Below are 21,046 nucleotides of genomic sequence, written 5' to 3'. Positions count from 1 at the left end.
CATCTGAAATGGAAAATTCTTTCCAGCCAGAGATCAGTCATCTATTGAAATCCGCGTGGAGTGGACGTGCCTTAGTTAATTCGATTAAACCTTACCATGCAGCGATTTTTAGGAAGGAGCAGCCAAAGCCTACTGCTTAGATGTGGTCATCGCTATCTGGCCACCACTCCTGTGGAGGAGGTCATATTTCCCACCAAATCGGATTTTCCCAGTCGTCATATCGGACCCCGAAAGACGGATGTGGTGGCCATGTTGGATACCTTGGGCTTCAAGGTAGGAATCTTACCAAAAAGCTTTGTTCAGATCCGATTTCATAGCAGAGTGGTTACACAAAAGTGATTAAAGTAAAACTATTTAGATAGCGTCATCTTGGAATCCGAAATTCCCAGATTTAGATCCAGCCAAGCTTAACTTGTACCACCATTTTCATTTTAGTCCCTGGCAGAGCTCACTGAAAAAGCTGTGCCCCAGAGCATTCAACTGAAGAGGGAACTCGACCTGGACAAACCTCTGAGTAAGTAGCGCTACGTTTTAATCCCAAAATAGCTGAAAAACAAGGCAGTAAGGCAATGGACCCCCTGGCGTGTTCGCAGGCGCTGATAACCGGGGTGATAAGCCCGGTTCAGCGAGGTCATCCCCCAGTTATCAGTGTTTTGACTGCCACCACGCTTGATCTTCGATTTTTCGTCTGCGTCTGGCTGACAACAATTTTCCATTCTGCAGATGAGCACGAGCTAATCCGCCGAATTCGCGACATCTCGCTAAAGAATCAGCTGTGGCGCTCCTACATCGGAATGGGTTACCACAACTGCCATGTGCCGCACACTATTATCCGGAATATGTTCGAGAATCCGGGTTGGACCACTCAATACACCCCGTACCAGCCGGAAATCGCCCAAGGCCGCTTGGAGTCGCTGCTGAACTATCAGACCCTGGTATCCGATCTCACCGGCTTGGATGTGGCCAATGCCTCGCTTTTGGACGAGGGAACTGCTGCTGCCGAGGCCATGTGCCTGTCCACCAGGCACAACAAGCGGAAAAAACTCTACCTCTCGAACAGGGTGCATCCCCAGACGCTGTCCGTAGTCAAGACGCGAGCGGAAGCCTTGGAGCTGGAAATCGTGGTAGGACCTATTGAACAGGCGGATCTGCCAAGCCGCGAATTGGCCGGCATTCTTCTCCAGTATCCAGATACTTATGGTGATGTCAAGGATTTCGAGGACATCGCAGCTTTGGCAAAGAAAAATGGGGTAAGGTGAAATATTTATTAAAAATAAGAAAATACAAACTTGAACTTGAACTTGACTATAGGATTCTCTCCTGTTTTCATTTAGACCCTCGTCGTGGTGGCGACCGATTTGTTGTCGTTAACCCTTCTGCGTCCTCCGGCGGAATTTGGAGCTGATATTGCAGTGGGAACCTCCCAGCGGTTGGGAGTTCCTCTGGGATACGGTGGCCCCCATGCCGGATTTTTCGCCTGCAAGCAGAGCTTGGTGCGGCTAATGCCGGGAAGGATGATTGGCGTGACCAGGGATATGGACGGAAACGATGCCTATCGCCTGGCCCTGCAAACCAGGGAGCAGCATATCCGGCGGGATAAGGCAACAAGTAACATTTGCACGGCACAGGCTCTTCTGGCCAACATGTCGGCCATGTACGCCATCTACCACGGTCCGGAGGGTTTGAAAGCCATGGCCAATCGCATCCACCATTTCGCGTTGACCCTTCAAACGGGAATCCTGGGCGCGGGTCACGAAGTGATCAACAAGAATTTCTTCGACACACTCCACATTAGACTGGGCGGAGGTCAATCTCTTGAGGATCTCAAGGAGCGTGCCGAGCACAAGCGCATTAATCTCCGATATCTAGAAGATGAAACTGTCGGCGTGGCCCTTGATGAAACGGTCAGTGTGGCGGATGTTGACGATCTGTTGTGGGTCTTCAAGGCGGAGGCAACTGTGGAACACATTCTGGCGCGTAAAGATGTCCTTAAGAACTCGATTGAGAACTCCAAGTTCCTGCGTACTTCCCCCTATCTGCAGCACCCTATTTTCCAGAGCTATCACAGGTAAGAGATTTATGAACTCCAGAATCCATTCAACTTTAATTCTCTTCCTTCGCCACAGCGAATCCCGCATGGTGCGGTACATGAAGAAGCTGGAGAACAAGGACATCTCCCTGGTGCACTCCATGATCCCCCTGGGATCCTGCACTATGAAACTGAACTCCACCACCGAGATGATGCCCTGTTCCTTCCGCCACTTCACCGATATCCATCCTTTTGCGCCGGTGGAACAAGCTCAGGGTTTCCATCAGATGTTCAAGGAACTGGAGCATGACCTATGCGAGATTACAGGATACGATCGTATTTCCTTCCAGCCCAACTCGGGAGCCCAAGGAGAATATGCCGGACTGCGAGCCATCAGAAGCTACCATGAGCACCGAAATGAAGGACACAGAAATATTTGTCTGATTCCAATTTCTGCCCACGGCACAAATCCAGCTTCTGCCCAAATGGCGGGAATGAAGGTGGAGCCTATTCGAATTTTGTCGAATGGTTCTATCGACATGGCACACCTAAGAGCTAAGGCAGAGGAACATGCCCACGAGTTGTCCTGTCTAATGATTACTTATCCATCGACAATGGGCGTGTTCGAGGAAACAGTTGCCGATATCTGCACCCTGATCCACAAGCATGGTGGACAGGTGTACTTGGATGGAGCCAACATGAATGCCCAGGTTGGGCTGTGTCGACCTGGAGACTATGGCAGCGATGTTTCGCATCTCAACCTGCACAAGACCTTCTGCATTCCGCATGGAGGTGGTGGTCCTGGTATGGGTCCCATCGGCGTGAAAGCCCATTTGGCACCCTACCTTCCTGGACATCCTGTTGTAAGTCCGTTGAGCAGCGAGGAGCATAGTTTCGGAGTTGTATCCGCCGCTCCCTTCGGAAGCTCCGCTATTTTGCCCATATCCTGGTCGTACATTAAACTCATGGGCAGCAGGGGTTTGAAGAGAGCCACCCAGGTGGCCATTCTCAATGCGAACTACATGTCCAAGAGGCTGGAGCAGCACTACAAGACTCTCTACAAGGCACCCAACTCCGATCTGGTTGCGCATGAGTTCATTTTGGATATACGCGACCTGAAGAAATCGGCCAATATCGAGGCAGTGGATGTGGCCAAGCGACTCATGGATTACGGCTTCCATGCTCCAACTATGTCTTGGCCCGTCGCCGGAACCCTGATGATTGAACCCACTGAATCGGAGGATAAGGAGGAGTTGGATAGGTTCTGCGATGCCATGATTTCCATTCGAGAGGAGATTGCCGAGATCGAGGCGGGTCGCATGGATAAGGCAGTCAATCCACTGAAGATGTCTCCTCACACCCAAGCTCAGGTGATTTCGGATAAGTGGGATCGACCTTATACACGGGAGCAGGCTGCCTTCCCAGCCGTAAGTCTATTGCATTATTTCATAATTATTTTATGTAACTATATCTAAATTTTTGTTACAGATCTTTGTTAAGCCAGATGCCAAGATCTGGCCCACTGTGGGCAGGATTGATGATGCTTATGGTGACAAGCACCTTGTGTGCACCTGTCCGCCCATACTGCCTGATTTATAAGGCACTTTAGTTTTAAGACCAACAATCGATTTTTATTAAACTACTTTTTAAATAAACCCCTTGAAAGTATCTTTTATATAAGAAAGTTTATTTTTCTTGTTCAACTAGTTGCTAAATGAATCATCTAAACAAATTATATATGGTACATTTAGAAATCAATAAAGCATCAGTCATTAAAAACTAATTAAAATTAACTTATAAAATACCTCAAAGTAATGAAATAGTTGGGTGCTAAATGCTTTGTGTTTCTAACGAGCTATTTAAATATTAACCATTTTAAACTTTTGACTTATGTGTACTTCGTTTTCTTAGCTTTATATTCAATTTTAGAGTCTTTTACAAACTTGTTATACTGTTTGTGAAAGGTATTTACATTGCTTGTGGGTATGGTCCACTCCATTGGCTTGGACTGCTTTGTAGGATCGGCTGCCTCCGAATATTCGGGTATCTCAACACCCAATAGCTTACACACCTTGGACAAAACCACATCCACATAGCTGGATACGATTAAGTTAGCCTTTTTGTCATGTTTTGTGGGCTGCAGATTACAAATGACAAATTTTCCACCGCGTTTCAGATTCTTTAAAGGAAGGTCACCACTGGGAACGATCTGCAAAGTGGTTCCAAGCGCAATATTTAGGTCAGCGACGGTGGAGTGCATCAAACCCATTTCAAGGTCGTTTTCGGGAAGATCATGCTCCCAGTCCAGAACGTTGTCGTATAGGATTCCATATCTGCAGCTACGACCTTTGCTATCCATTGAAGACTTGCAGGCACGTTGAAGGGATTTTTGACCCACTGTTTCCACGGCAGTAGGGCTCACAAATTGTCGTCTGCATTTCTTACACTGTTCGATGTAAATGTTGCCGTGCAACTCGGAAATATACTTCCGATCCAGTCCGGATTTCAAGTGGAGACCATCAATATTCTGGGAGATTACGTACTGCACGTAGCCACTTTCAATTAGAGCTATGATAGCCATATGGGTTTTAGTTGGTCTGGCTTCATCGAAGGAGACATTGAAGTCCGGCTTCTCGCCCTTCTCCTCCAGGGTCCAAACGCCCTTGGGTCCGCGGAAATCCGGAATCCCTGCGGACGTACTGATTCCAGCTCCCGTGTGGATCACAACGTGCCCGGATTTCTTAATCAAATCAACCAGTTCCTGGCACTTTTCGGCCACATCCTCATCGCTGTCGAAACTCTCTGGTGCTCCCAGGATTCCCTTGTTGTCGTAGTCAGACAATCCATCCGCGTAGTTGCAGCTCATGTTTTAATAAAAGTTTGATCTACTTTAAAAGCGTGTATTATGTCTTTTTGGTATTAATTTGTTTATATTTGGTACGGCTAAGAAGTCCATCGAAATGTTATTGTTTATAAAATGACCGTATTCTGAACGCTACAAAATACTTTAAAACGTGCCAAGTGAAATTACACTGGTCATTAAAAAAAGTATAAAGTGGAATAAAATTTGCAGTTTGATTAAAATAATATAAACCTCAAATATCTTTGCTTAACTTTGTTAAATATAGATGTAAAGTGTTACCTCAAAATATTTGTTATTATACTTAAAACATTCATTATAAATTATTTTATTTTCGACTTTGTTGTTCAGTGTACCAAGCACACATGCTTGGATTTTCAACTCACACGGTCACACTGTAACCCCGCGCGGCAGCAGAAACAAAGTGTGCTTCTAATTTCCAATCAAATCGCCGGCAGAAAAACAAATTTCGTCCAAGGCAACGAAACAATAGTTTGTTTGGTCGTTGTAACGCTTGAGTTCACATTACCTCTCCCTCGGGCGAAGAACAGCTGAAACCGGAAACGGATCAGAGTATTAGCATCAGCCAGGACACGGATTTAGAGGCGCCATGAAGATCGAGGAAGTCAAGAGCACCGTGCGCACCCAGCGCATTGCAGCCCATAGCCACGTGAAGGGACTGGGCCTGGACGAGGTTGGAGCTGCTGTGCACAGTGCAGCCGGACTGGTGGGCCAGAAGGCGGCGCGCGAGGCAGCCGGCATTGTGGTGGACCTCATCAAATCGAAAAAGATGGCCGGACGAGCGCTTCTGCTGGCCGGGCCACCGGGCACGGGCAAAACTGCCATTGCTCTGGCCATTGCCCAGGAACTGGGTAACAAGGTGCCATTCTGTCCCATGGTCGGATCGGAGGTATTCAGCAATGAGATCAAGAAGACCGAGGTGCTGATGGAGAATTTCCGGCGCTCCATTGGTCTGCGCATTCGAGAGACCAAAGAGGTGTACGAGGGCGAGGTTACGGAACTCACGCCCGTGGAAACCGAGAATCCCATGGGTGGCTATGGCAAGACCATAAGCAATGTGGTCATTGGCTTGAAGACAGCCAAGGGAACCAAACAACTCAAACTTGATCCCAGCATCTTTGATGCCTTGCAGAAGGAAAAGGTGGAGGTGGGCGATGTCATCTACATAGAGGCCAACAGTGGTGCCGTGAAGCGCCAGGGTCGCAGTGACACCTTTGCCACTGAGTTTGATCTCGAAACCGAGGAGTATGTGCCGCTGCCCAAGGGCGATGTCCACAAGAAGAAGGAGGTTATCCAGGATGTTACTCTGCACGATCTGGATGTGGCCAATGCTCGTCCACAGGGCGGCCAGGATGTGCTCTCCATGATGGGCCAGCTCATGAAGCCGAAGAAAACTGAAATCACTGGTTAGTTGCGTAATTTTGATTCCATTCAGATTTACTAATTTAATATTTGATGACTAGATAAACTACGCATGGAGATCAACAAGGTGGTAAACAAGTACATTGACCAGGGCATAGCCGAGCTGGTTCCCGGAGTCCTCTTCATCGACGAGATCCACATGCTTGATTTGGAGACCTTCACCTACCTACACAAGTCCCTGGAATCTCCCATTGCCCCAATTGTGATTTTTGCCACCAATCGTGGACGCTGTGTTATTCGGTAAGAATATGGCAATAGTGAGGATTTGATTGGCTGCTACCCTGTAGTTTCATTCATTACGATTTTTTTGAGTAGCGAGTCATGGTAACATGGCAACAGGGACAAGTATTAATAAAAGTTCCCTCTTTCCAGTGGCACCACCGACATAGTTTCGCCGCACGGAATTCCGCTGGATCTGCTCGATCGCTTGCTGATCATCCGCACACTCCTCTACTCCACTGCCGACATGGAGCAGATTATCAAGCTGCGCGCCCAGACCGAGGGTCTGCAGCTGGAGGAGAACGCCTTCGCACGTCTCAGCGAGATTGGAACCAGCTCCACGCTGCGCTACGCCGTCCAGCTGCTGACCCCGGCCCATCAGATGTGCAAGGTGAACGGACGCAACCAGATCAGCAAGGATGACATCGAGGATGTGCACTCGCTCTTCCTTGACGCCAAGCGCTCCTCGAAGCATTTGTCCGAAAAGAACAATAAGTTTATGTTGTAAGTTTGACGATTCCAGCTGAATTGTAATTCCATTTGCACTGATTTCCCAGTAAAAAAAAAAGATAAGCAATTCAATTTATTGTAATTCTTTGGAAAAATTCAAATTATAATTTCAATGGCGCTTCATAAGTCGACAAGAAAAGTGTGTACACACTTCAACTGAAAAGAAATCGAAAATGTTTGGTGGTTGTCTTAGCTAGATTAGGGTGAATCGTGAATTTCAACCGTATTTTAAATAATACGTGGGTTAATCCTATTTAAAAGAATTCGGAGCTCCAACCATTTTTTTTCTTATAATTCGGTTGTTTAATTATAATTATTATGTCTTTCGTTTCCCACTAAATCTCCCATATTTGCTACTTGCGATCGCAGCGATATGGCAACTTCCACTCGCGCCACCCTCATTTTCCCACCATTCGACATCAGCTGCTCGCGTTGTTTGGCCAAGAATTCCAATTGGTGGTGAGTTCAGTTACTCAACGAGCGTCGAGCTGCGCACTGCCCCAAAATAAATAGCCAGAAAGCTCCGCTGAAGTGCATGCAGTGAATAGTATATTTAACGATTCGATTCGCGGCGTGGGCGTCTTCTTCTTCTTCGGACCGTTCCCCTCGCGTCTCGCATCTTGCCTCTCGCTCGCTCCAACAACGCCGGCAATTGCACTTGGCGTGCGTGTGTGTGTGTGTAAGTGTGAGTGCGTGTGTGGTTTTCCGAAAGAATGTGAAATCATAATAAAAGTCGCGATTTGTTGTTGCTATTCGGCGCAATTAGCCACTATTTAACGCACATGTGTGTGTTTCGAGCTTATTTGTGTGTGAACAAAGCCAGGCATCCCGTTTTGGCGGAAATAAATGCAATCCTGATGGCAGGATCAAGGTAAAATGGAAACATTTGGGATCTATTGCATGAATGAACCAATGTTGAAGAAGCAGCACAAGCAGCAGCAGCAACAACAACACAGCGGCAGCTAGGAGAGCGAAAGAGAGCGAAGGCAAACAAACGAAAATACAACAATAAAAAAGAAGGAAAAACAACAAAAGGTAAGTGCGTGTGAGTGCGTGTATGTGTGTGAGGGTCTGGAGGCCGCACCTCCCAATCAGAAAATTAGTGCTGTGTGGGTGCGCGTTACACTTTTTGTACTTATTTTTTTTCGACTTTAACTGTTATTATTATTTAAGTAGCACGAACGAGAGAATTACATAATTTCGGTTTTTTTTTTTTGGGTCTCTCTTTTGAGACTCCGAATAGAAAGCGAAAGTATTCTTATGGGAGCACACCAGCGTGTGCGTGTGTGTTTGTTTTATTTATGAATGGTGATTATGAGACTTGATAATTAATTGCCAGCATACGTTGTGATTTGATTTCTGTGCGTTAACCAGTTGAGCGGCTGTCTGTCTCTTTTGCACCCACAGCTGGTCATAAATCAAATAAGAATTTCACGCCACACAAATGAAAAGCAACAAACAAAAGAGACGAAGCGATGAACTCCCTCGCGTTCTGATCAGAAGAGGAAGAAGAAGCAGTCGCATTTGCAGCTGCGCCCAGCGATCATTTTCGCATACTTCTTTCTTAATTTGTTTTTGCCGAGCCATTTTTAATGTGAAAATCTTGCGGGCGAAAATTGGTCGCCGCAGTTGGCCAAAAACATAACACATAAACAACACATTTTATGGGACGCCGGTGGCGGCGCACTTACACAAAAAGAAATTAGTCAACATAAATTATATATGTAAATAATTTTAATTAGGTATAAATCATATTGGTTGAGTATGAATATTTAAAATTAGATATGTATGTATTTAATTATCAAGAGTAATAGCGTTGTAAAATGTGCTTACTTAAATATTTGCTTTTAAAAAATTAATTTTTTTATCCGTGGAGCGAATTCGCCCACGAGCCAGTATCTCTTTCTCACTAATGCTCTTTCTTTCTTGCTCACGCGATCGTTGCCAAATTTCAATTCACGCCCGCTGTTTTTGGCCCTACACTGCGGAAGATCCGTTAACTGGTTCGAGTCTGATTGGCTTTTATGTAATTTAGTAGCACAGTGGTGTTTCGATACGGTGAACGGAGTATAACAAGATTTATTATCATTTTATTAATACGAAACGTTTAGATATATGAACTTTTTTTTACCGTTATAGCAATTATATTTTACATTTGCAAACAATTCTTTTTTCATCACAGCACAATATTTCAGTCTTATTTCAAAAAATATTTTATGCCGGCCAAAAAGGCCAATACAAATACACACGCAAAATACAGCAGAAAAACGACTTGAGCGTGTCGGTGTTGACGTTAATGAACTACAACAACAATTATGTACGTTTTGTAGACGGCAGCAAACAGCCAACAAAACAACAACTACATTTCACCGCAGCTCCTTTGTTGTTTCTGCGCCTGTGCTTTTGGTAACGATTTTTTTTTTTCGTTTTAAAACTGACTTTGGCTATAAGGCAAATTTATGTTGTCCATTTGCTTGCAATTAGTTTATGAATTCAACTGCGCGGTGAAATACACATAACAGTCGATTTTCCCTTGTTGCAGGCAAAGGAATAACTTTTAAGCCAAGCATTGCACTTAATTGAGCATGGTGTTAAAAAAGGCGTTTTTTCAATAACAATGCTTTGATTGTTCGAATTTTTATTAACACCGGTGCGCATCGTTGCAAAGATTATTGAACACATAACATATATGTATGTACATATGTATGTACCGATGTATGATATATTCAATACTCTTTGGTTGTTAATAGTTTAGAGTTGAGTTTTCACTTTACTACGCTAAGCTACTTAACGTCATATCCTCCGCTCTTAGTTATTTATTGTCAGTTTTCTGCCGCTGCTGCGTCGACATTTTTGCATTTCACTGCAAAGCCCATTAGTACAGTAGTACTTCTGTAGCCGGAAACACATAGCGAATCAAAGTTTTCGAGTTGCAAAGTACATCGTTGAGATGTGCTTTTAGATTTCTACGATTATTTAAATAAGCAGCACATTAAAAGAAAAGTTGTAGCATGCTTTTGAACTCTCTTTTAATTGGTTTAAAACCTCTTAGTGTGAAATTTCATAGAAGTCTCCTCCGTGGATGTGGCTTGTATTTTCCATTTCTGCTTTCTGCTCTCTTGTAATTGTTTGCCCTTCGCAAGGTTGTTCCCACTGTGCGTGGGCTCTTTGGGGTGGGTGGGCGTGGTGTTGGTGGGGGCGCGAGTTGCGGCAGTGGCAGCGGTTTTCTAAAACACATTTTGTTGGGCTGCCAAACAAAAGCAACAGCTGCGTTCTGCTTTGGCCGCTGCTTTCGGGCCTTTGTGAATGTGCAGCAAACAGCCTTGTAAGCGCCACCCACACAAAGAAGCGGACCACACAAAAAATTGTATGGTCACCAACACAGACGCCGCACAGCATCTGCACCGCGAGCTTGTGTGTGTGCGTGTGTGTGAGCGTCTGTAGAGGCAACTATGACGTGAGCAGCAGCTGTCAAAGTCGCCCACGCCTCAAGTCGCGCTTTAAAAGCGTCATGTGCTCAGCTGAGCGCGTCTAGCCCTCAGTCTCTCTCTCTTTCTTGTTACCCCTCTCTATCGCTCTTTCAGGCTGAAGCTTTGTGCACGTGTGCGTTTGAGATTTTCAGCTTTCTAGTCAGCGATTTAAATGTATAACTATACTTCAAAGCGTTAAATTTCTATGCAAATTGCACTCCCTAATTTCAAAACTTATTTTCTAAGGCCAACAATTCCAAGAATTTCAGAATTTCATAAGGAAAGTTGGTTGCGCCTCTAAAAACTTTGTAAAACTGTATTCTGTATCTCTAAATACATGCGTCTTTGTGTTTTTTTGTGGATGAAAAGGCAAAATCGGTTACATTTCGATAAGACAAAAGGGTTGTCCTTATCGAATCCCAATTTACTGAGCTGTGGCGTAAGACTCTTTCTCAGTTTCAATTAAAATTGCATAAAAGAAACGTTTTACCTGCCAGCCAGCCACTTCATTCAACTTGAATCTTTGAGCAAATTCATTTGGGGACAACTCCTACATACATGTGTGTGTGTATGTGTGTGTGTTTCTCAGAATTTCTACCTTATTTGCATTCGTATTCGTTTCATTGCACTTTGAGCCTTCGGTTCGGGCCACATACTACACCACAACAATGAGAATGAGCCATGGCATAATAAACTTTGCCATTTGTGCCTCATCTTGCCAGCCGCATCTTCATTGCCCCTGTTTGTCTAGGTCTTCTTTTTTCTAACCTTGTGCCAATAAAATTGAGAAAACAACCCAAGAAGATGTGATGTGCACCGCACACAGAAAATGAAAAACTAGAAATGTTTCTAACACAATTTTCTACTTGCCTTGCCATTGTTGGCCGAAAGTGTGGGCGCAATGGGGCAAGGGGAAAGTGTGCAGAAGTGCCAGGGAAAATTGAGTGTGTCGAGCGGCATTTAATTTCTTGCTAGTTATTTTGGCTAGACCACTCGGTTACGGCTCAGTTGTGCCGCTAGGTGGCGCCAGTCGCCAGTCCGCAGCACGTTCCCAATTAATCGACGCCGCTCGCTTCATTTTATCTACGAGCATCCAACTATCAGTTGGCGCTGCGCTGATCAACACCTTCAATTCGAGAGTGTGTATGTGAGTGTGAGTGAGTGGGCCGCGCCAGGTGAGTGGGCCCGTTAAAAGCGCCCCGGTGACTCAGCTCAACTCAGCAAGCGCTCTGCTCATTTCATGCTCCTCGGCGAAGCGCAGAAAGCCTACGGTCGATCAGAAAGCAGGTGCACTGCAAAAAACGACATTAGAAAATGTTTTCGGAAATTTGGAAAATATTACAACATGATTTTTCATATCATTATGCTGTAGCCATAACTAATAAACCAAGTACTATTAAAAAACGTACTTTTTTCATCATACAAAATTCCAAACTTATTTCAGAGCTCACTTAGAACTTCAGAACCTCACTTATCATAAACATTATATGATAAGATACGGGATATCTTATAGGGTATTAGTCTCTTTAACCTTAGTTAAACAGCTTGCACACTCTTCCAATTTGAAAAACATTCCTAAAATAGTTATAATGATGGCAAAAGTTATCCTGGGGAACAACGTCTTCGGATGCTTTTTCCAGTGCACGAAATTGACTTTCGGTGAATATGTGTGAACATTTGTACGTGCCGATAAGGTGGTGTAAATATTTGCAAACAATCGAGCAGCTCACCTGGACTCGCTCATACATAATGTACTGCCAGTCTCTTTCTTACCTTTTCCCCATTTTGGCCGTGTCATTTACTCGGCGATGTTTTTTGAATTGTCGGTTGTTGTTCTCGGCGGTGGGGCTGAGTTGCCTAAAAGTCTGCGCTTATCAACGAATTTTCAGGGGGACGTGCGGCGACTCAATTTACTTAATGCCGCACCTTAACCGCCGCAGCAACAAATGCAGAAAACAAGAGGTGAGAAAGAAGAGCGCCCTGGCGAAAGGCGAAAAATGCATGATTCATGCGGTCGGTATTTCGCTGCGCTGCGGTGGCGTGCACTGAAAACAATTTGGGCACAGAAAAACCTTAAATCAGGAGTTTAAAATGGAGCAGTCCATATAAGGCAACAGGCTGAAAGGATACAGTCATATAATTTTAATAAATCTTTATTGGCTATGATTGCCTAGTGTTTTCTTCGAGTGTAAAGCGATGGGCGGTGGTCTGTTAGTGAGTGGGTCAAACTGGTGTGGGTGGTTGGGTATTAAGGGAGCTTTCGTTTTGCCGGCTGCCTGCTTGTTAATTTTAATTGATTTTAATTTGATTTGCTCAAAGTGAATTTTGTTTGGCCAACGCCAAAGTTTTTTTTTAGACTTCACTCCCTCCTCCTTTTATTTCTTGCTCCTGCTGCTCTTCAAATAAATTGAATTTCTGAGCACATATATCGGGTTGATGGGGGATGGGGGCGGGTTTGGCAAATGGCTGACCCACTTACGGGCTAGAGAAATGTTACTTGTAGAAAATATATTTTTTGATAAATATTTCAGTGGAAAGAATGCACTTTGCATTCCACGTTGCAATCATCCCCAGCCCCAGCCAAAAATCCATCCAGACAAACAAAAGAAGCATGAAAACAAACACACTCCGGAGCCATGCCATCTGTCCTTCTCCAGCAAGTATCTAGTTCTCTAGAGGATCTTTCACCTGGCAGCCTTTGCACTTTGTTAGCTCATTGAGGTGCCGCTGGGAGTTGCTGTCGACTTGAGTAGCTGCTCCAAACTCTTCCAACTCCTCCATTTCCCCCCCGGAATTTACCGACTTTCTTCGTTGTCCCGCTTTTACCAGATTCACCTGCTGCTTGTGAGCTTAATGAAATCCGCAATGTTACCCACGATGTATGCATGTACATAGCCACACATAAATTCCCCTGTAGATCCTGATGCTGAAAAAGGGTATTTCTGTTTTTCAAATCAATTGGGTCATGGAATGAGGTTTATAAATACATAAAAATATTTTTCCTGTAAACTAGTTATGTATGGTAAGTCTGCTTAAGATATCACACAACGTACCCTTTCAATTTGATGAAACAATAATAATTTCCTTGTAAAATGCTACGGCACTGGGAACTTTCATATTCGGTTACGTAACGAATGTATGTATGTAGGTCTTAATGCACTTTGCCGCTGTCCGTTGTCAGTCGAGCGGTAAAGAAGGAGAATGTATGTCGCTTGGCTGAGCTGTTTGCACGGAGGAGGTGTGTTTGCGTTTGCGGGTGTTTGTTTGTCTGGATGCATTCGGATGAAAGCTGGAAGGGATGTGCAGCCAGCCATCGACATGCCTTTGTGGGGGCCATGTCTTTTGTTGCTTTTATCCTGGCCATAAAGTTCAAGGAGCTGGATTGAATTCCGCTCGCCTCCTTGCCATTCTCTCTTCACACACACATTTGTCAGTGCCTTGTCTTGCCAAATACACTGAAAGAAACAAGCAATAGCTTAGTAAGAAAGTAGCATATATCACAAAATAAATCCAATTTATATATGGTACATATCCTACAACTACTTCAAATTTGAACCCTTTGAAGTAAGGAAATCCTTTTTCCTCAGTGTACTACTGGACGTGGACCACCCGATGATGCTGGGAATGCATTTTTATGCGCATTATTAAGTAATGCTGGGGGTTGAGGTCACGTGGGTGGGACAAAATCGCTTTGCTTCTCAACCGAACCGTTTAGAAGTATTTATTGTGGATTCTCCAAATGGGTTTCCTCCTCGGCCAGAGGGGGATTACAGCGAATCGCGCGAATGGAATTTGTAATGTGGATGGATGGCAACGGAAAGGATATTGAGCGAAATGCATCTCAAAAGGTTGTTATGAAAGGGAAGCGTTGCTATACGACGTCCTGAAGGCATTGTCCAATATTTTCAATCGATTTGCATTCTGCGATATCTGCAAAAAGTAATTGATTTCATCAGAATACGACAGGAATAGGAGAAAGGAGTAAGAAATCAAGAAATATTGATATTATGGAAATGGGATTCTAACTGCAACAAAGAAAATACTTCAACAATATTATAAACGATTTTCCAATTATTGCTGCCTTGCCAGCTTCGTTTTAAAAGCCATTTTAAACTTTTTTTGGGCTGATCGAGAAAATATCTAGGCAGTTCATTTACGTACATGTGTCACGGTTTTTGTCCCGTCACTGTGACCGCAGATATTTTATTTACATTCCATCCGGAGAAGCCAACCTATTCGGGGCTTAACACCAAAAAAGCGGGGGACTACGCAGTTTGTAGAACTATTTGCGAAACCAACACATGATGGGTGCTGCTGGTACTGGTGGTGGTGCTGGAAGTGGAGGCATCATCGTAATGGCTGCTTCAGTGAACCAGGTAAAGGCGGTGGCGCCGAAAAGCGCAACATATTGGGTGGGAAAAAGAGGAGCACATCCCGGCCAGGGTTGCCACCCCTCGCCTCCTTTTCGAGCTTCCCATCATATGCAATCATTTTAAATCTGGGTAAAAATGCAGCCACTTTGCCGTGCAGGCTCATCAAAAAAAGATGCGCATATGTGTGTCAGCTCAACCAGCACACATAAATAAATATATATACATATATAGGTAAAATATAGTTGTATCAACATGTACATATGTATAGGGCTATATGGGTTATATTGTGGCTTACCCGGCGCGGCATAAAAAGTATAAATAAAATAATTTAAAAGGGCCAACGATTCGGAGGGGGGTAAAAACTTTTCCTGAGCCCTGCACCTCCACTTACCCCTTCCCCCAATTTTGAACAGTGTAGCAAATATGCAAAACTCGCACACAATCAAACAGCTGCAGACTTTTGGCATTGCCTTGCGGTTTTTTAGGAAAATGGGTGGAAAAGTGCAGGCGCCTCTGTCGCTGAAAATCCTAAAATGCTTAGCGTGGCAAAATCAATTTGATGCCATTTGTTAAAACGCTTTATGGCTATGTGTGACTGAGGAAAGTTTGCCTGTGAGTGAGTGAGTGCATTAAATATGTATGTGCGATAGAGAATTTTCCGATAGAGATTTTCGGTTAAGAGTCGCCTCTGAATAGCAAGACTGGAAGCTGCGCATCCTGCGGGAGGATTTTATAGGCACTTTTTATTGTTCGATTTTTTTTTTTTCGATCTGAAAGTGCAAAGAAGCTTTCCGAGCAGCTTAAAATTTTAATACCTCCATTACCTGGCAAAATCTGGTAACAATGCGGTCGGTTTAACGAGCAATCAGCTGCATTGCAGATATTTAATGCAACAAATATTGATTATTGCCCTTAAAGTTGAAGATGTTATAGCAGATTAATTATGAAACTTTAAAGGTTTCATATGGAAAACTTTCTTTTTTCGATTTGCACAAATAGGGAATACAAACTTTCGAAACCGGGCGAAGATTTTTCCATTTTCTTTCAGTTTTATGCCACTTTTTCGTCACACCCGCGGGGGTGTGTATGTGTGTGTGTGTGTTGGCCAATGTGTTCTCGCCTGTTTGTGTATGCTTAATGCCTTTGTGTTTGTGTTTAGCGCACGAATATCGGTCAAGGCTGGCAATGCAGCCAACTGGCGCACATTTAGACGACGTTTGGTTGTCGCCTCAGCTGGCTCAGCTGCCTCAGTCGCTGCCTTCTGATGTCTGTGCCTCATTTCTGGCAAAATATGCCACTAAATCAACACGCCAAGCGCTGCAGCAACCAGCAACTACACTGAGAGAAATTCAAACAAAAATGAGGAGAGAGCGTGCACTGTTAAATACAGTTATTAGAATTTTTTCGAAAATATTACTCAGAAAGGAAGAAAAATAGAAAAATTGGGTATTTCAAAAATAAATATGGCTTTAGCAAACAAAAATATTTGGTGGAACTTTTGGCGCAGTGTAGAGCAGCATCCCACGCCTCAGTGGCGACACGTTTGTTGGCAACTCACCTGCGAAATCTCGCTGCTGGCGTTAATGACATTTCAACATAGTTCCCCCGCACTTCTCGTTTAATTTCTCCCACCCCCGCGCCTGAAAATGTTGTACATGACAATGCTACCCTGTAGCACAACATGGCAGGTCCACGAAAAAAAAAAAATGACATTAAAAAGGTCAAGGATGTTTTTTGTAGGTCCTGTGGCGTGCACGCCATCAGAAGAAGCTCAACCCAGACCCAATTTCCCGGGACTATGCTCCCGTGGGCGTGGTTCTGTTTAGTGCTGATTAAGTGCCCACATTCCTGACCCAAATGTCCGATGGCAGCGATGGCGTGTTTGTTGCCATTCTACTGATGGCGGTTGCACCACAACTGCATTTGTTTTTCGGCTTTATGCTGCTTTTATTTTGTCGCTGGAAGGCCGTCAGTTTTGAGCCGGAAGTTTGCGTGAGTTGTAAAAGGGAAAATAGAGCGAGAAAATGGTGGGAGTTTCCTGGAGGCGTTGCCGATGGGCGTGGCTGCTATGTTGTCCGTGATAAATCGAAAGGCGGTTGTATTTTTGGCCAAAAACATTGCCTATTAGCGTGTTTGCTTGGACATGTAAACTAAAAAGTGAACTCAAGTAATTGCTAGACGTTTAAGTACTTAGAGGAGAGTTTTGTCAAACCAGTTGTAAAAAATGTGTTATTAAATTTTACATTCCAACTAGTTGAAAAATACTTCTCCTATTATATCCCCGTTATTTGTTCTGAAAATTAGAGTAAATAAAGTTTCAAACGAAAATACAATCACAAAGGAAACCAAGAGCCCTTGCTGAAAGACTGGTTTTAATTCAGCTTAAATCAAGGCGAAGCTTATCAATTAGCGAAGCTAAAACAGAAAAAGGAGGGTTTGGGTTTGGGGCGGTCATTGAGGGGTTGGGCTCCTACGTCGGGAAAGCTGCGCAGATTAATGCTCCATGCATAATCCTGTGGAGCGTAATTACCGCAGCTAACGCTAACCCAGCAGCACCGCAACTATCAACACAGCGCTTTGATTAATTAAATGATCCATGTTTGGTTTTCTGAAATCCCTCCACCCAGAAACCCCTTTTTCCTGTGGCCCGTGGCTTCTGTAAAATTAATTAAGTCGAAATGAAACAAACCAGATACCCACTTTGTTTGAAGGGGGAAAAGTTGGCTGGCTGACTGCTGTCCTTCTTCGGATAAAATAACGCATACGCCGCGTTGCCGCTTGAAAATTTGCCAATTTGTTTGGCTGTCATTGCATTAAATTTGCAGTTGTCCAACAAATGGCAATCAAGGCAAGAAAGTTGCACCACGCGACACGACAAATCATTGAAAAGTGTTCAATGCCGCTTTTCCAGCATCCGGAAATTCCCAGGATGGGAAAAACCACAGAATTCGGTGTAATCCCATTTAAGCAAGCTGCTTTTCAGCAGTTGATTTGCTTTGGCTTGCAGCATGGAGCGTGCTTGAAGGCTGCTATCAACACTTGTTTATGGAGCTGGCTCCCCTTATGGCCCCCAATCCTCCCTCGCCCCCGCCACTCAGTCGAATAGAGCTCTTCCGGCTAAGAAGTGTGCCCAAAAGGAGAAGCGATCCAAGGCTTACGCATTTGTCGTCTTAGTAGTTGCAGCTTCTTGTGATTCTGATGCTGGCTTTGCCACTCCCACTTCTGCCGGCTGCGGCGCCTCTTAATCCATTTGCTGCACTCCCAGTCACGCCCACACCCACCGGCGTATACACGCCCTGGCAATAAAACTTTCACTCTGCTCAGCCCTTTCCTCCAGGCCCTAACTTTGCTCCTGAACGAGTGCCTGCAATTTTTCCTCAACAACCAGAGGCGATGACGATGATGGCGACGGCGACAACACAACGTCAATGAGCTCAGCGTCAGTCGGCTTTCATACCCAGCAAACTCAGAGGGTTGGTTCCAACTAAGGAGTTAATTAATAAATTAAATAAATTAATAAATAATAAAAATATAATAAATTATAAGCAGATATAGATTAGGACCTACTATTATTTAAATTTGTTTAAAGAATTTAAAACTTTAAAAGGATCTTGAACCGTAGGATACATATGTTCCCTTCTGCTGCTCAGAATTAAATATTTTATTTTATTTCTCAAACTGAAAAGCTACTAATTATCTGTGCCATACAAATTCGGTATCCTTTTAGTTCATCACTTGATGTAATCACCATTCTTTCCCCTGTTTATGCGAGTCTATTTACTTGATTTCGTTTCTTGAATTTATTTTCGGACTGACCTACATTGATGGCTGTGGACTTGGCTACGCCAATGCCTTTGTGCTGTCCTCCTACTTTCTGCCTCAAGAACTTTGGCTGTCTTTGGTTATATGCTATTTGGTGTGGCATGCCAGCGAAAAACGTCATATGATTTTTGATTATAACGTCAATGGGACGACACAAAGCTCGCAGCTGCTCTTGGCTGTTGTCTTCGGTAGCGCCATTTCTTGTTTTAAAAATACAGAAAAGAAAAATAATGCGAGAGTAAGTATTCTAAATGTTTGACAGCTGGAAAAACGAACAAAAAAAAAACAGGATGCAAGTGACTTAAATACTTGTTTGGCTGTTGGCATAGCCTAGACTTGTAATAACAAATAAATAAATATAGGAATATATGCAGTTTGTGCAATAAACTCTAGCTATAGTTTGTAAGAAATCATTGAGAAGTAAAATAGACAATTTTTTCAATGTAATTCCTTTTTTTTTTGTTACCAATGACCAATATTTAAGAGTCAGAATCAAATGCAAGTACTAGGCATGCTGAGTGGCATATAAGGTCAGAGTTCATCGATGCATGTAAACGACAAGCCCCCAGAGGGCAACAAGGGTATACAAAATAGCCGAAATAATGTTGTCGGGCGACAAGAGTTCGCTTTTTCCACTGCCACTCGTCTGAATCCCAACTCCCAGTTGCTAACCATTCTGCCACTTTCTTCCGCCATGGGCAATGGCTTCTGGTCCTTTTGTTCTCCGCCACTGTTGCCGTCTCTTTCCCCGCCCCTGTTGCTGTCTCTATCGCCATCTCTGGACTCTGCTTCCCGTTTCCTGCGTTTTCGTTGCGCCAAAAATAAAATTGCTTGTTGTCTCTGTGGTCTCCACTCTTTCGCTTGTTATTCCAAAAACACTAAGGGAAATCTTTAATTTTAAATGAAAATACTAAGTAAAAAAAAGTTAGAATTAGCCGGAATTAAACAATAGATACAAATAAGTGCATTCTTTTCTAAAAGTGTATAACATGGATAAGATTTTGTTTTAATTAAGAGCATAACTTATGCATTTTTGTGCACTTTGGCACGACAAATTTTCTCAGTGTAGCCATACACACTCCATTTTAGCTGTGGGTAAACCCCATCAATTGTAATTTTAGCCTTTGCCTGCTTCTTGTAAGCTAAATGTCGTACATTTAGCTGTTTTGTTGTCATTTCTCTTTGTCGTTCCTATTATTACGGCTGTTGAAATAGTTTTACGAGATAGTTTCGTTGCTTTGATTTCGCAGTTGGAACAAGAACAAAGATTTTTTCCGAGATCAATCCGAATTGTGATGCTTGAACAGCAAGTATTTGATAATTAACATATTTCAATGTGAAGTATTGAGCCATTTGTTTTGGTTCCACTTTACTAACTGCCTTTTGGCCAAAATAAATCGAAAATACGAAACGCATAAAGCCAGGGGTAGAATGCAAATGGGTGAAGTTCTATTGTTCTAAGCGATTGATTTTCTTTTTTTGTTTTTGTATGCCTAAAATTCAGGCCAGCTATAGATGGATTTTGATTGCTAAAATGGTTGAACAATCGCTCGGATTGAGGGAGGGGTTCGGTAAAAGGCTTTGTCATGCAATATTTATCCGTTTAGTCATTTTAAATTTATAGATTGAAAATTTTCGAAATTGACAGCGTTTTACAATGATCCACGATAGTTGGCTGAACAATTGACTCTGTGACGAGCCAAACGCAACTTGACGTGCAATAAATTCCATAAAACAATCTTCGCTATTTAATCTGAAAGAATTTTTTATAACGTGAAATTCCGGAAAAGTAGAAGAAAAGTTGATAGGCAAAATGTCACATAATAAAATCTGTTCTTTCACTCATGTTTGAAATGAGAGAAATACAATACTGCAAAATAATATTAGTTTGATTATTATTTAATGTAGTGTTCGTTACCATGCGTACTTTGACTTTAAATAACAACGTTTTCTGAGAAATCCCTAAAAAAAGCTAACAGTCTCCAATTTAAATTAACTTCCGTGGGGAAAACGCTCTTAGCTGCATTAAGGTTGCGGCTGAGCTGCGTTAAACCCCTTCTAACCACACACCATCACCATTAATTGCATACACATATACAATATGTACACACATGCAAACGCACACCTGCATGTGGGTTAATGTAAGTGTGTGGGTAGGTTTAATCATAATTTACTAGGCCAGCGGCCACAGCTGTTGGCTTTTCCCCATTTTCCGGCGTGAGTCAATTAATAATGCGTCGAATATTAAATTTATGCAAAAAGGCAGCATTAATTGCATTAATAACGTAATCCAATAAGGGTAATAAAAACACAGCTATCT

At 43.3% G+C, this 21,046-nt stretch overlaps 3 protein-coding genes across 3 annotated transcripts; 2 read left to right on the top strand and 1 right to left on the bottom strand.

Annotated features, from left to right (window-relative positions):
* Positions 1-56: 56 nt before the first annotated feature.
* On the top strand, positions 57-3,697 carry LOC117144687 (glycine dehydrogenase (decarboxylating), mitochondrial). The gene is made up of 6 exons (XM_033310011.1): positions 57-273; positions 436-514; positions 724-1,250; positions 1,335-2,068; positions 2,127-3,456; positions 3,518-3,697. The coding sequence occupies exons 1-6, from the start codon at positions 97-99 to the stop codon at positions 3,626-3,628; spliced, it is 2,958 nt and encodes a 985-aa protein (XP_033165902.1). The 5' UTR covers positions 57-96; the 3' UTR covers positions 3,629-3,697.
* A 52-nt stretch (positions 3,698-3,749) lies between these two features.
* LOC117144688 (NAD-dependent protein deacetylase Sirt6) lies at positions 3,750-5,012 on the bottom strand. The gene has a single exon (XM_033310012.1). It carries the CDS (start codon positions 4,893-4,895, stop codon positions 3,918-3,920), a length of 978 nt encoding a protein of 325 aa, XP_033165903.1. The 5' UTR covers positions 4,896-5,012; the 3' UTR covers positions 3,750-3,917.
* A 258-nt stretch (positions 5,013-5,270) lies between these two features.
* Positions 5,271-7,133, top strand: LOC117144787 (ruvB-like helicase 1). The gene is made up of 3 exons (XM_033310155.1): positions 5,271-6,316; positions 6,374-6,572; positions 6,705-7,133. Exons 1-3 carry the CDS (start codon positions 5,500-5,502, stop codon positions 7,057-7,059), a joined length of 1,371 nt encoding a protein of 456 aa, XP_033166046.1. The 5' UTR covers positions 5,271-5,499; the 3' UTR covers positions 7,060-7,133.
* The last annotated feature ends 13,913 nt before the right edge of the window (positions 7,134-21,046 follow it).

This window comes from Drosophila mauritiana, chromosome 3R, assembly GCF_004382145.1.
Source record: "Drosophila mauritiana strain mau12 chromosome 3R, ASM438214v1, whole genome shotgun sequence".
NCBI classification, from domain to species: domain Eukaryota; kingdom Metazoa; phylum Arthropoda; class Insecta; order Diptera; family Drosophilidae; genus Drosophila; species Drosophila mauritiana.
Note: the sequence above shows the minus strand (reverse complement) of the source record. Positions and strands in the feature narration are given on the sequence as shown.

Excerpts from the sequence above, each read along its gene's own strand:
- LOC117144687 (XM_033310011.1), top strand. The coding sequence starts at position 97 with ATGCAGCGATTTTTAGGAAGGAGCAGCCAAAGCCTACTGCTTAGATGT. Across the intron at positions 274-435 it reads TGGATACCTTGGGCTTCAAG|TCCCTGGCAGAGCTCACTGA; the intron begins GTAGGAATCTTA and ends TTTTCATTTTAG. Across the intron at positions 3,457-3,517 it reads AGCAGGCTGCCTTCCCAGCC|ATCTTTGTTAAGCCAGATGC; the intron begins GTAAGTCTATTG and ends TTTTTGTTACAG.
- LOC117144688 (XM_033310012.1), bottom strand. The coding sequence starts at position 4,895 with ATGAGCTGCAACTACGCGGATGGATTGTCTGACTACGACAACAAGGGA.
- LOC117144787 (XM_033310155.1), top strand. The coding sequence starts at position 5,500 with ATGAAGATCGAGGAAGTCAAGAGCACCGTGCGCACCCAGCGCATTGCA. Across the intron at positions 6,317-6,373 it reads GAAGAAAACTGAAATCACTG|ATAAACTACGCATGGAGATC; the intron begins GTTAGTTGCGTA and ends TTTGATGACTAG. Across the intron at positions 6,573-6,704 it reads CGTGGACGCTGTGTTATTCG|TGGCACCACCGACATAGTTT; the intron begins GTAAGAATATGG and ends CCCTCTTTCCAG.